Consider the following 12861-nt stretch of genomic DNA (forward strand, 5'->3'; position numbering starts at 1 on the left):
GACAGACCCTACCGAGTCTACTTCATATGCAGTACGATTGTGACGTCACCACAGATCTCGTCTAATCACCACCACAACAAACAACTCTGTGATATATTAATTATAATATTTTTAATTTAAAACAACCCAGACACACCTATATACATTTGGAAGCTGCATTAAACAAATTCTTAAAGGGAATTTTTTTTTTTTAAATAATAAATCAACTCCATAGCTGATTCCAAGTGATCAAGGGCTTAGGACGTTCCAGTTCAGCCCATTGCAGTTTCCGCCAGTAGTGGGCACTCATGCAACGTACGTACATCCGAGTGAACGAGACGGAGGGAAGTTAGCAAGTGAAGGGCATGACAATTTTAGACACGAACTTGAGAACTGCACTTCCCCTCAGGGAATCCCCGTCGCCATTTTGAAGTGTGTCTCACTTCGTGAAGTGGGTGAGGGAATTATATGGACATACCTATTTTTTTACAGTCTATGGGACATACCCTCGTCCCCTTGATTTTGACCGAGGGGCGAGTCTAATCCGATGTACACTTCAAGCAGCTCTCCCACAAATAAATCGAGCACACAATTTACTTATTTTTTCTTGCATGTCATGTGTGGGGCTCGGCAGCATAGTGAGTAATATATTAATTTTTTTGAGATTTAATTGCATAATACTTGTAGCTACCTTATGTTCACAGTCAAAATTTATACTATTGATATTTTTTTTTTCATTTTTTCCAACAGCTCATATTGCCTACCTATAGGATTTTATATATTTTCTCCAACAACTTATATGGACATAGAACGGTGCATAAAACTAATTGATAGGTAAAAGGGGGTTTAAATAATAAATCAGCTCAATAGTGAATTCCAAGTGATCAAGGGCTAGTGCGTTCCACTTAAACATTATTTACGAGTTCCGCCAGTAGTGGGCACTCGTGCAACGTTAGCAATGACGCACATCCGAGTGAACGAGACGGAGGGAAGTTAAGGGCATAAACAATTGGAGTGGAATGCAGCCAGTGAGCACGGATCCACACTCCGAAAATCCACCGGATATAGTAGAGCATCCGGGGACTTCTGGCATACTCTTTTCAACAATGCTTTGGGACACACTTATTTGAATCTCACATACTTAGGATGAAAAGTATGGATATTGAGACGCAGGGATTGTTTATTCTATCCTGATCAAGCGTCAACCTTCCGGTCTCTCTTGAATCCAACACGGAAGTGACTTAAACTGCAATTCATCGACTGGCCGCTAGAGGCAGGCTCCGAAAGTCCATCCCATAGACCACCCATGTTAAAATGCCCAACTATACAGCAGAAAAGAATATGTTTACAGCCTGGTACAAAAAGTGGTTTTGGTCTATATAGCTAATTTTGCCCTTCATGACAACTGTGAGGAGGCTGAATTTTTGTATAACTCATCCGTTTAAATTATATTAAGCCTTAAAGTTCTGCATAAATAAGGCGGGACACTTGAGTGACAGGTCAATTCTGCTGTCTGTTAGACGTCACGTCACCTCAGCACTTGGCATCTCTGCCGTTTGTACTTTTCTCGGGATTATTTCAAACATTTTCAAATAATATGGCTTGCTCTGCGATTAATTGTACTAACAGATCGTCCAAGAAGTCTAAGGTCCATTTTTTCCGGTGAGTGAAATTTTAATAATAAATTATATACTAAATTATTTATAATAAATTGTATTTATTAATTTATTTAAAACTTTACAACACTCCAGAATCCGACAGACTGTGATTAGCTGTAGGCTGAAACCATAGACTGAATAAAACAGTCTGAAACGTTGGCATATAAGTTAGCCTAATGTTAACGTTACGCCTGCATTTCAATAGCGTAACATTTGCCAACACACTATTGGAAGTATTTGTTTTAATTGTTGACATGTCCTCAAAAATATGTGTAGGAAATATGCCTAAGTACTCAAGAATAGACAGTGCAGCGGAACAGAACGAGGACTGTGATGTCCACCACCCTTTCAGATAAAATATATTTATTATGACATTTTTGACACTGTAGTAATTCAAGTTGTATTGTTTACATGTAAAGTAGCCTGTGAAGGATTTGTCTGTGTAAAGTTTCCCTCTAGGTGATTCAGACCTTTCTAGGCTGGACCAGTGGGTGCTCAAAATTAAACGACTGAATTGGACCCCTAGCAAGGACTCTCGTCTGTGCAGTGAACACTTCGAGAGTCATCACTTCACCACTGACTCCAGGGTACAGAGACCTTGTTTCATACATTACAAAAAGTCAAGCAACTTATTGGTTGAAATTGGTGAAGTATTGACCATCATTCATACATTTACATTACATCACTAAGTATTTGATTAGGTGAAATTAGTGACACACTTGTGAAGTTTAGATTTTAGCAATTAAGCAACATGACCACTTTTAGCCAACCTTTACATTTCAGTGCATTTAATGCAAATAACCTATCACAGAGTGAGAATTGCTAAAAAAAAAAATTCTCTGTGAAATTCATGTTGGAAGAATTATTCTCCAAGTGAGACCGCAGAACACAGCATGATTCGAAGTGACAGTTATTGAGAAAAGTTACATATTCTTTTAATAGCAATAATAATTTTAATGTGTAATCTGTACTAGTGATAGACCGATTAATGAAACATAAACACATACAGTTCATCTCTGTTATTAATAACAGCCATTAACTGCAATAATGTCATATTTTTTATGTTTCTTGTCATTTTTATTAGGGAAGGACATGCCTGAAGGACACTGCTGTGCCTACCATTTTCAACTACAAGGGGGAAGAACAAAAGCCAAAAAGAAGACGCTCGGTAAGTATTAATGAGGTAGTAAGTGGCATCCCTATTTCTGCTGGAAATAGTAATGAGGATGTTGCATATGTAGACAATGTGAGTAGTGCCAACAGCCTAGCTGCCAATCAGAGCAATGTCATGATGGAAGACACATCTGAGCAGGCCTTTGTTGCTCAAGTCGTCATGCATGATGACATCGCTCTGACAGTGAATGTGTGTGAGGATGTTGGTTTGGGTAGCAGCGTTCAACACACAAATCGGAGTGGAAAACTAGCACACTCAGCATCAGGTCACTCTTACACTATGCCTAGCAGCTCTCTGAGTGATCACTGGTACTATATTTCAGAATCTTTCCGAAAACACTTAAAGGGTTAGTTCACCCAAAAATTAAAATTATGTCATTAATGACTCACCCTCATGTCGTTCCAAGCCCGTAAGACCTCCGTTCATCTTCGGAACACAGTTTAAGATATTTTAGATTTAGTCCGAGAGCTTTCTGTTCCTCCATTGAAAGTCAATGGACGGCATACTGTCCATGTCCAGAAAGGCAGTACAGACATCATCAAAGTAGTCCATGTGACATCAGTGGCTCAATCTTAAGTTTATCAAGCGACGAGAATACTTTTTGTGTGCAAAAAGTAAACAAAAATAACGACTTTATTCCACTATTCATTTCCTTCTCTCTGGGCCTCGAGTGAGTTCACGTAGTGTTTTTGCGCAGCGCGTCTGTGTTGTACGTCACACGTAGGCTCACTATTGGCCGACGCTGGTCATGTGTGATGCATGTGACGTACAACACAGACGCGCTACGCAAAAACACTACGTGAACTCACTCGAGGCCCAGAGAGAAGGAAACGAATAGTGGAATAAAGTCGTTATTTTCATTTTTGGGTGAACTAACCCTTTAAAAGGAAAGCTTAAAGGACAAGCTATGTGTAGCTCGCTAAAAGCTGAGGTTGAAAAGGCAACAGACAAGGAAACCAAAGGCAAGAGTTTCTTCATTGAAAGGTGTAATCAAAGTGCTTCAGGAGACACTTATAATTTCAACTGAATGTGCCTCTCTTCTTGAAATTCTGGATGATGTTCCCCGAGAGATCTTTCAGAGAATCCAAAAGAAGAAAAAGTCAGTGTTTTCTGAAAACTTGAAGCAATTCGCAAGTTCGCAATACTTCTACTCTCAAAAGCCCTATGACTATGTCAGAGATAAGTTCTCTTGGCTTTGCCTCATCCTCAGACCATGTGAAAATGCTACAGTAGCATCTCTGCAGAACCTGGATTTACTGTTGCTTCATTCACAGCTTTAAAATGTCATGTTGCTGAGCAGAAGAAAGTCGGAAAAGACACAGTTTGCTCATTGATGACGGATGAAATGTACATTCATAATCAAACTGAGTTTGCCGGGGACCAAATTAATGGCTATGTTGACATCAGTGATGGTGAGACAGAAAATGGAGTGGCAACACGAGCACTGGTCTTCATGGTTGTTGCAATCAATGAGTCTTGGAAGATTCCAATTGCTTACTTTCTTATCAATAGCATGACAGGACCAGAGAGAGCAAGCATCATCCGAGAGAGCCTTGTTAGGCTTCATGCAATCAGAGTTAGGGTTGTATTCTTGACGTGTGATGGACCCTCTCAAAACTTAGCAATGTTCAGGGAGCTTGGTGCAAACTTGGGCATCATGGACATGAGACCTTTCCTCATCCTGAGGATCACACACACAAATCCCATGTGCACTTGCTTTATTGCTTAATGTATGGCAGCTTTATACCAAAATAAAACACTTAGTTCCTTTATAATAATACATTTAATATTATAAATGGAATTGTTATATGATTGCACATGAATAAATTATTCGCATTCGGAAGAGTTTATGCGCTTCTGGACCTGCATTTGCCCTCCCGGACACCAGGGTGCAGCAGAACACATTGAGCTTGTTGGGAAGCAGCAGGAGCTCGAATCGCGTTGTTGCTTTGGCGAAAGGCTTTGTACGTACAATACTACAGTGAAGACGTTTAAAACATCAAGAGAACGCATGAAAGCCCCCGTTTGACCGCTGATCTTTATCTCTTTGTAAGTATTTAATTAAACGCTCACAACTCTTTCAATTTAAAGCATCATTTCCTCTCTGTTCCCTCTCATATGTAGCGTGCTAGCACGCATGCGAATGCATAACGCAGGTCTGCGAGTACGATGCTGATGATCAATAGTTTTAAGCTCAGATTTTATAGTAAACCATTAATAAGCGCTTGTGTGCACATGAGATCGCTGTTATTAAATATATTGCGTTGCATTATTAACATTGCGAAAAATGCAGTGCATGCAGGGGGTCTGCAGCATCTCTCAATGAATGCCTCAAAAGTCGTTAGCTTGTGTGGCTCGGGTTCCAGTGCAATGCTGGTGACACGTGTATTGAAATACATGTGAATATGCACCGATAAGGTTCATTATAGTTTATTTTCAGGTGTGTATGTTCTAGATGCAGACCTGCGCCTTCAGCATTCTATGACGTCACGCGCATTCTCAGCAAGGGAACCGGAAATACGTAGTTGGTTGGTTTAGCTCTGGCCCCTCTCATTGAAGAATTTTGCCCCCCAAACTTTTTTTTTGCCTCTCCTTCTATACGGATTCGCTACCGTATGTATAATTCCAATTAATCACTATTTATCTGCTAAAGTATTTAGAATTAAAGATCGAGGAAATATCAATATCAGTGTCAAAAGGGTCCTTCCTACTACACAGTGCATGTTCATGTCTATCATATGGATAAAAGTTTTAAAAATACTAATGAAATGGTAATAGCGACAGATTTTTCTTCTGAAATGTGTCTTACATCTGAGTGTAATGGATTATTGAAAATGAAAAGAGTGTCCCATCCTCTTTTTCAGCGGCCTTCTTGGTTCCAGAAGTGTTTTTTTCCATTCATTTTTCCCATAGGGATTTTTTAAAATACTCTTAGGCTGTGTCTGAAATCACCCCCTATATCCGTAAAAAAGCCACTATTTTAGGGGACAGCCATTTGCAGTGGTGTCCGAAACCATAGTGGACGTTATCGAGTGCACTCATTCAATTCCACAATGCATCGCAATAACGAGTGTACAACCGATGTACTCTCAATGGCTAGAGAATACCCATAATGCACTGTGACGGTCACATCACAGGGTCTCGCCAGAAGATGGTGTCCGCAGCTGAAACATCCATCCATTTTCCAAACCGCTGGTCCAATGTAGCTACAGCGTAATATCATAAATTCGTTACTACTGGAGCGGTCAGTTTTCTAAGTTTCAAAAGATTATTAAACCGCAAGCACAAACTATGCAAAAGCTGCAGCCCTTCTTGCACAGTCAGTGTCCGAATTCACTCGCTTGTTTTCATCCATTACCTCCAGTGGACTATATTAGTGGAGTAATGTAGGGAATTGTGAATACGGGTATAGGGGTGATTTTGAACACAGCTGCTTTGCTATGCTAAATATTGACTTGTATGAAAGCAATCTGGTCGAATGCGTTTTCGACTGCCTCTGGAAGGGGTTGAAAGAAGACAAGCTCAAAACATTTTAGACCCCATTTATATCTGTGTTATTTAGCGTCGTCCACTTGTGGTCCAATTGACCAAGTGTAATACCAGGTGTAAACATTGCCAAAATTGTCATTTCAAGTATTTTGTGGACATTTTTCTGTGGTACGACCAAAAGTTAACAGAAAAATAATTTTTATTGTCCCTGAATTCATTCATAGCGTAATGTAAGAAAACCTATGCAATATTGGCGCTAATTATGAAGTCCTGCAGAGTGACACAATCTATTTTTAAACTGGCGATTTGTTGGGGATCTTTCATTAACAGAGTAGGGTAAGTTTCACCCTTTATTAAAATAAAGATGTCAAAGTTTGTGAATATTGTGGCACCATTTGGCACCTGATATTTTACTTTCAGGTACTGATATTTTACTCTTTGAATATTTCAAAAACACTTTTTTTTTTTTTTAAATCTTACCTACCCCAAACTTTTAAACAGTAGTGTACTTTTGCAGTGCCACAGTGGGTCAGCTCAAATCTCACATAAATGGACATAAATTTAATCAGAATTTATGAGGTAAATGGGGGAAAGCGTTGAAGATGACAAAGCTATAATTTCTTAGCCAGAGGAAAAAAGAAAGACGGAAAAACATTTGTTTAATTGAGGGATGGAATGGAACAGTTAAATGAATAGTATGTGAATTAATGTGCCTAAATGTTGAAAATCCTTTTTTTTTTTTTTTTTACTTTTCATGTCTACATACGTTCTGAATAGGTAGCTGGAGATTCTGTCTATCGCTCATCCAAACTCGCAAACTCACTTTTTACATGTTTGTTGCCAGCTCTAATTTTGTTTTGCTATTTATTTACATGCTTTTATTGAAATACATGGAAGTTTAACATAAATGCGGGTGTTGCATTTTACAGTTAAATGTATAAAACAACCAAAAACTGTTTGTTCACATTTTAATGTCCTTAACGTTTAATTCTGTACAAGCGTGTCTTTATTTTATTTCATTGTATGTTTTTTTAAATTCTATTTATTTCCTATTTAGCCTTAATCAACTTCTGAATTAACTTTCATTTTGCTGTTGTTTTCATTCATTAAATTAATTTTCATTATTTTATTATTGCTGTTGATTTTTAAACTTGACACGTCTTTTTTCCCTCTCTTTATTATGCCAGTGTTACTATTCTATATAGAATGTTTTGTAAAGAAATTTGACTTGTAAGAGAATTAAAGAGTCTGCAGTTTTCTGCATGAGAATCTCAATTTCATGCTGCATTCACAATGAAAAAGTTCATGTCGTATGTCAACTGCCCTTTTCTGTCATAAATTATATTTGCTTTATCCAATATGTTGATACCAAAACTAAAAGTTTCACTCTTTCTGTCTTTTGAACTCCAGCAAATCAGCACTCCGCCAGCGGATCCTGGCCAGATGGACCAGTCATCAGGTACGAAACCAAACACCTCAATTTTACCATAGTTTTACTTTTAACTTCATTTGTTGTTGCAATTGGTCATTTTTTGTTAGTTTCGTCTCTCATGCTGATATATTATACCTTATTTGTCTTTTCTATCTCCTTTAGAGCTTGAGATTAAAGCTTCTGCTGATCAGGGTGAGAGCAGCAGCGGTCTGCCAGTGGAGGATGAGCTTGATGGACTGCCAGTCTTTGGAACAGATGAAGATGATTGGGAAATAGACAGTAGCTTCGCTCAGAAGGCTTTCTCTCAGATAGATGGGAACAGCAATGATAAAAATGAAAGTCAAGATGGACTGCCAACTAGTGGTGCTGAAGCAGGTGAGTTTGAAAATTTTAAATCATTTACTAAGCAAGATTTCATATGCTAAATAGTTTCTGCTGTGATATCAGGTCTCATTTACTAAGCATGCATAGGCACAAATTTGGGCATAAAATCTGGGTTCAAACAAATGATTCACCCATAATCAAAATGTTCAGGTTGTCGGCATGTTTTATGCAAATGACTAACCTTGAGCATGCGGTCGCTCATTTAGAAGACTCCAAATTCATTTGTACGGAATTTTTTGGTGAGAAGTTCACTTGTGCGTACAAATACGAAGTAATCTTTAAATGCGAAGCAATTATTAGTGAATTTTTATATATTTATGCAGCAAATCATCATTTAGTTGTCAAATGAACTAGTTCTTTAATGTGGGTGAATTATAAATCAGAATGTAGGCTAGTTGAACTATTCTGGACTAATTGGGCTCCTCTCTGACTACAGAAGAGAATAGCTCCTCTACCAATGGAACCTCAGAAATGGATGTGGAGAGAGCGAAGGTTTCTGAAGGCACCCCTGTCACCCCCTCATCAGATACCATTATAGGTAAAAGATAATGAAATTATGCTTTATACAATATACTTCAGTAATTCTGCTGCCTGTCCCAGAATAATTTACTCTGGTATAAGTACACTGGTTTTATGATGAGCTGGATGCCTTAAGAAAATTATGGAGCTGCATATATGTAAAAATGCTACTTTTGTCCTCCTGTGTCAGATATCCAAGACGTACAGTCTGAGCTTAGGATTGAGTCATCGCGAAGTGATGCCAACGTAAGTTTGGGTGAAAACAGTGACAGATATTGGGTGTTAATAGAAACGTGCTCTGGGGCCACTTTTTTAGTTATATAATACTTTATAGCACCCATTTTTGCTCCCAAAACATCCTAAATTCTTCATGGCATGACTCAGCAAGGTGCTGAAGGTGATTGGATATTTGATTAACAAGTAGGTGCGCATGTGCGCCTAATGAAGTGGCTGCTGAATGCATGTGGTTTAAGGTGAAGGATTGTTTATTTCCTTTTGCACATTTTTTTTCTGCTTGTTGTTTGGGCCTGTGTAGTTTGATAATAGTGTCTTTCATTCCCAGTTACAGCCGGAGATTCCTTCGGAATCCACTGATAGAGAAACCAATTACTCACCTGTAATAAGAATTAAGGATGAGCCTATTGATGAAGACTATGATAAAGCATTAATGCCCCAGTCTGACATGAGCCGTATTAAACAGGAGCTCGAGGGTTCTGAAAATAATGAGAATGAGGTAAGATTTGGTCTTGTTCTGTTCAGCGGTGCTGTTCAATCTGTTGTAAAAACCTGTCTCGTGTATTAAATGTCTTTTGACTCATTTCAGGCCTCCTCTGCATCTGATGAACTGAGGATTAGCTCTGTTTTCTCTGTCAGTGGAAGCAGCAGTGATGCAGTTTCGGGTGAGAGCACAAATATTTCTCTTTGTCCGTGCAGGACGTCACTGTTTGTCATCGGCTTTAATGCTACTACCTTACATGAGGGCTGCATGGTGTTGCTAAAATTATATCAGTCATTTTTGACACTGGTTGATATAGATCTTAACATTTATGTATTTGCTTCGAAATGGCTTTCTTTTTCTTTTCTTACAGAGAAACCATATCTTCACCAAACAGCCACAAACGGAAATAGATTGTGTAAAGCAGAATGTTTAATAAAAAACAACTTTTAAGACAGCAAAAAAAAAAAAGTCATAATCAATAAAAATTAATACACTGCTGTTTAAAAATGTGGGTCTAGTAAGGTTGTTGTTTTTCTTCCAAAAATGAATACTTTTATTTAGCAAGGATACATTAAATTGATTAAAATTGACCGTAAAGACATTTATAATATAAAAAAAGATGGTAACACTTTACAATAAGTTTTCATTTGTTAACATTAGTTGACTGCATTAGTTAACATGAACTAACAACAGTATTTCTACAGCATTTACTACTCTTAATTATTGTTAATCTCATCATTTACTTATAATTAAGATCAAAAGTTGTGTTTGTTAACATTAGTTAATGCACTGTGAACTAACATGAACATGAACATTTTTATTAATTAACATTAACAAAGGTTAATAAATAATATATCGCTCATAGTTAATGTTAGTTAACTTAATGCATTAACGAGTGTTAACCAATGAAACCTTATTTTAAAGTGTAAATGTGGTTCGTTTGAACTTTCTAGTCATCAAAGAATCCTAAAAAATCTAAAATGGTTCCTGAAATATTACGCAGCACAACTGTTTACATAAAACCTTTTTTTGGTGCGAGAAGCTTCGACTACAGTTTTAGGCAAATGACGTTACAAGTGTACAGCAGGGAAAAAAGGAATAATGCTAAAACAGTAGAATATGGCCTTTTCATGCCATAAGAACTAGAATGGTCAACATCTTTTAGCTCATTTGTGGTTTTTCTTATGGGTTTGTTTTCATGCAGCTTCTGTGGCACACTCCCAGCCATCTTCATTCTCAGTGATGTCCCAGAACACTGCTTCACTCAGAGGGACCACTATACTTCTGCCTCCCCAATCCCAAACTCAGCTTCAGCTCCGACTGCAGCCCAAGACCCAGATGCATCCTCAAATCCAGCCCCATGCCCGAATGCAGCCGCCGATGATGCCGCAAACCCACCTGCAGCCCCAGCCGCCCCAGGTCCACGCTCCTCCGCCCACAGTGAGGATCTGCTGCTCGGGCTGTTCTAAAGTCCTCCAGAAGGGGCAGACGGCGTTCCAGCGAAAAGGCTCCAACCAGTTGTTTTGCTCCACTGTTTGTCTAACTAGTTTCAGTTTACCATCGGTTCAGTTTACCCCCATTATCGCTCCTAAGAAAACCTGCCACCTCTGCCTTAAGTGAGTACTTTAGGTTGTGTACTATATAATTGTTTTCCATCTTTGGTCAGTTTATTGTGTTTACAAATATCTGAAAAAGTGTGTTAAATGGATAGTTTTCCTAAAAACCTGTTGTAACGGCGTTTAGATGTTATGGGAAGAAGGAGGCGGGAACCGGCGGACATTCAAACATATTTAATAAATAAATACACAAATACAAAAATGAAAGTAAAAGCCAGCAGCCCCTCACGGACGACTGCTGGCAACACAAACCAAAAACAAAACATCAACTAAAACACAGGCCTGTCCTCTCTCGCTCTTCACTGTCGTCGCTCCTCCTTTATGCCTCCGCTCCTCCGTGAGAGATGCGAGACCGGTGCGTCTCACAGGTGTAGCTCATCATAATTACGCCACCGGCCTCGCGCCGTCCTCCCACGGCCCTTGGCCTCGTCCTGCTCGCCACACCTGTGGCTTTCTTCCATTGAACCCGAAGGAAGTTCATCAGAAAACCTTTGCTCTTTGCCGTACAACAAAATTGGGAGCCTTGAGGCTGTTATGCTGTCATTTTTGTAGCTCATTTTGTTGTATGGAAAAGAGCTTCTAAAAAATAACTTATGTTATTAAGGCATTTGGAATGACATAATGGTGAATAAATAATGACAGAGTGAACTTTTCCTTTACTTTTCACCATATCGGTATCGGTCGAGATATCGTTATTGGCAAGATAAGAAAATGTGGCCTATACATTAAAGCTGATAAATTGATAATTTCCTTCAGCTGAGGCACTTCTGTTTGTCGTGATGGTTTTGAATGGCTTGAAATAGGATTGGAATCACAAGGAAAATACAGTTAAGTGCCACATGTGCTGTCATATAGACTACCTAAAATTATAATGAGATCATTATAATTGTGTGCTTGGGACATGGCTTTTAATGGTGAGACTTTTGTTTTGGTAATCAGGCTCTCAAAAATTAAAAAAAAAATTTGGATTTAGATTTATCGGCATATATATATATATATATATATATATATATATATAATATATATATATATATATATATATATACACACGTGTAATCGGCTTTCAAATATAAAGAGTTATCGGTATCTGCCTAGGAAATCGTCTAGTGTTAATCTGCATCGCTATTTGTACTTGTTGTGAATACGCAGGCCACAAGAAGTAATTAGGTGGTTTTTTTTTTTTATATCACTTTTACTCAGGACATGCTAGCTGGCAACAAAGGATTCCATTCATTGTGCTAAGCTAAGCTAGCGCCGACCCTGTCAAACTAAAACAATGCATGCACTGAGACAAAAATGCATTTGCCCACCTATCTAAATGTAGGAAAGAAGGTGAATAAGCCCTATTTCAAAAAACGGTGGAGTGTTCCTTTAAGTGTGGAAAACTATTATGTAACTGATAATGATTCAAATATTTAATCTGATCATGCAAATCAAATAAATTATGCAAGGTTTTTAATGCAATTTATACAAATGGAATGTGGAATTGATCATTTTATTAATCTACTTTATTGTTCCAAAGGGTCATTGTCAATCTAAAGGACTTAATAACCATTCCCGTGGGCGCCATGAACACACTAAAGGAATTTTGCAGCCAAGCTTGTCTGAGTATTTATAAAGACAGGTATGAAGATGCACCTGTGGATCTATTTACACACTGCAGCGTGTGTAAGTTGGTCAAAGAGGTAAGGCTCAAATTATACAAATGCAATTTCGTTGTTGTGGTTTTGCATATTCAAATTTGTTACTCCCTTATGGGCTGAGTTGTTTTGATTAATGCACATTATGAAGTAGATTATTTGTATGTACAGTACAATGCAATGTATGTTGTAAGCCTAAACTTGCATTCAGTTTCCCAAATAAACAGTAAAAGATGCTTATGTTCACAAACA

At 38.2% G+C, this 12861-nt stretch overlaps 1 protein-coding gene across 3 annotated transcripts in view; it reads left to right on the forward strand.

Moving 5' to 3' along the window:
• Positions 1–954: 954 nt before the first annotated feature.
• LOC308679582 (zinc finger MYM-type protein 4) overlaps positions 955–12861 on the forward strand; it is a 36265-nt gene continuing 24358 nt past the window's right edge. Inside the window, exons 1-11 of one of the 3 annotated variants that reach the window (XM_081347109.1) lie at positions 955–1641; positions 2086–2224; positions 2722–2805; positions 7711–7759; positions 7895–8107; positions 8553–8654; positions 8826–8881; positions 9198–9368; positions 9459–9534; positions 10558–10969; positions 12492–12654. In XM_081347109.1, coding sequence (XP_081203235.1) covers positions 1577–1641; positions 2086–2224; positions 2722–2805; positions 7711–7759; positions 7895–8107; positions 8553–8654; positions 8826–8881; positions 9198–9368; positions 9459–9534; positions 10558–10969; positions 12492–12654 — 1530 coding nt within the window. In that variant the 5' untranslated portion in view covers positions 955–1576. Of the gene's footprint in view, positions 1642–1913; positions 2225–2721; positions 2806–4662; positions 4861–7710; positions 7760–7894; positions 8108–8552; positions 8655–8825; positions 8882–9197; positions 9369–9458; positions 9535–10557; positions 10970–12491; positions 12655–12861 lie in introns of those variants that run through there. The other 2 variants (XM_081347111.1, XM_081347110.1) reach the window with 2 other exon arrangements.

This window comes from Scardinius erythrophthalmus, assembly GCF_964197995.2.
Source record: "Scardinius erythrophthalmus genome assembly, chromosome: 19".
Lineage (NCBI taxonomy): Eukaryota > Metazoa > Chordata > Actinopteri > Cypriniformes > Leuciscidae > Scardinius > Scardinius erythrophthalmus.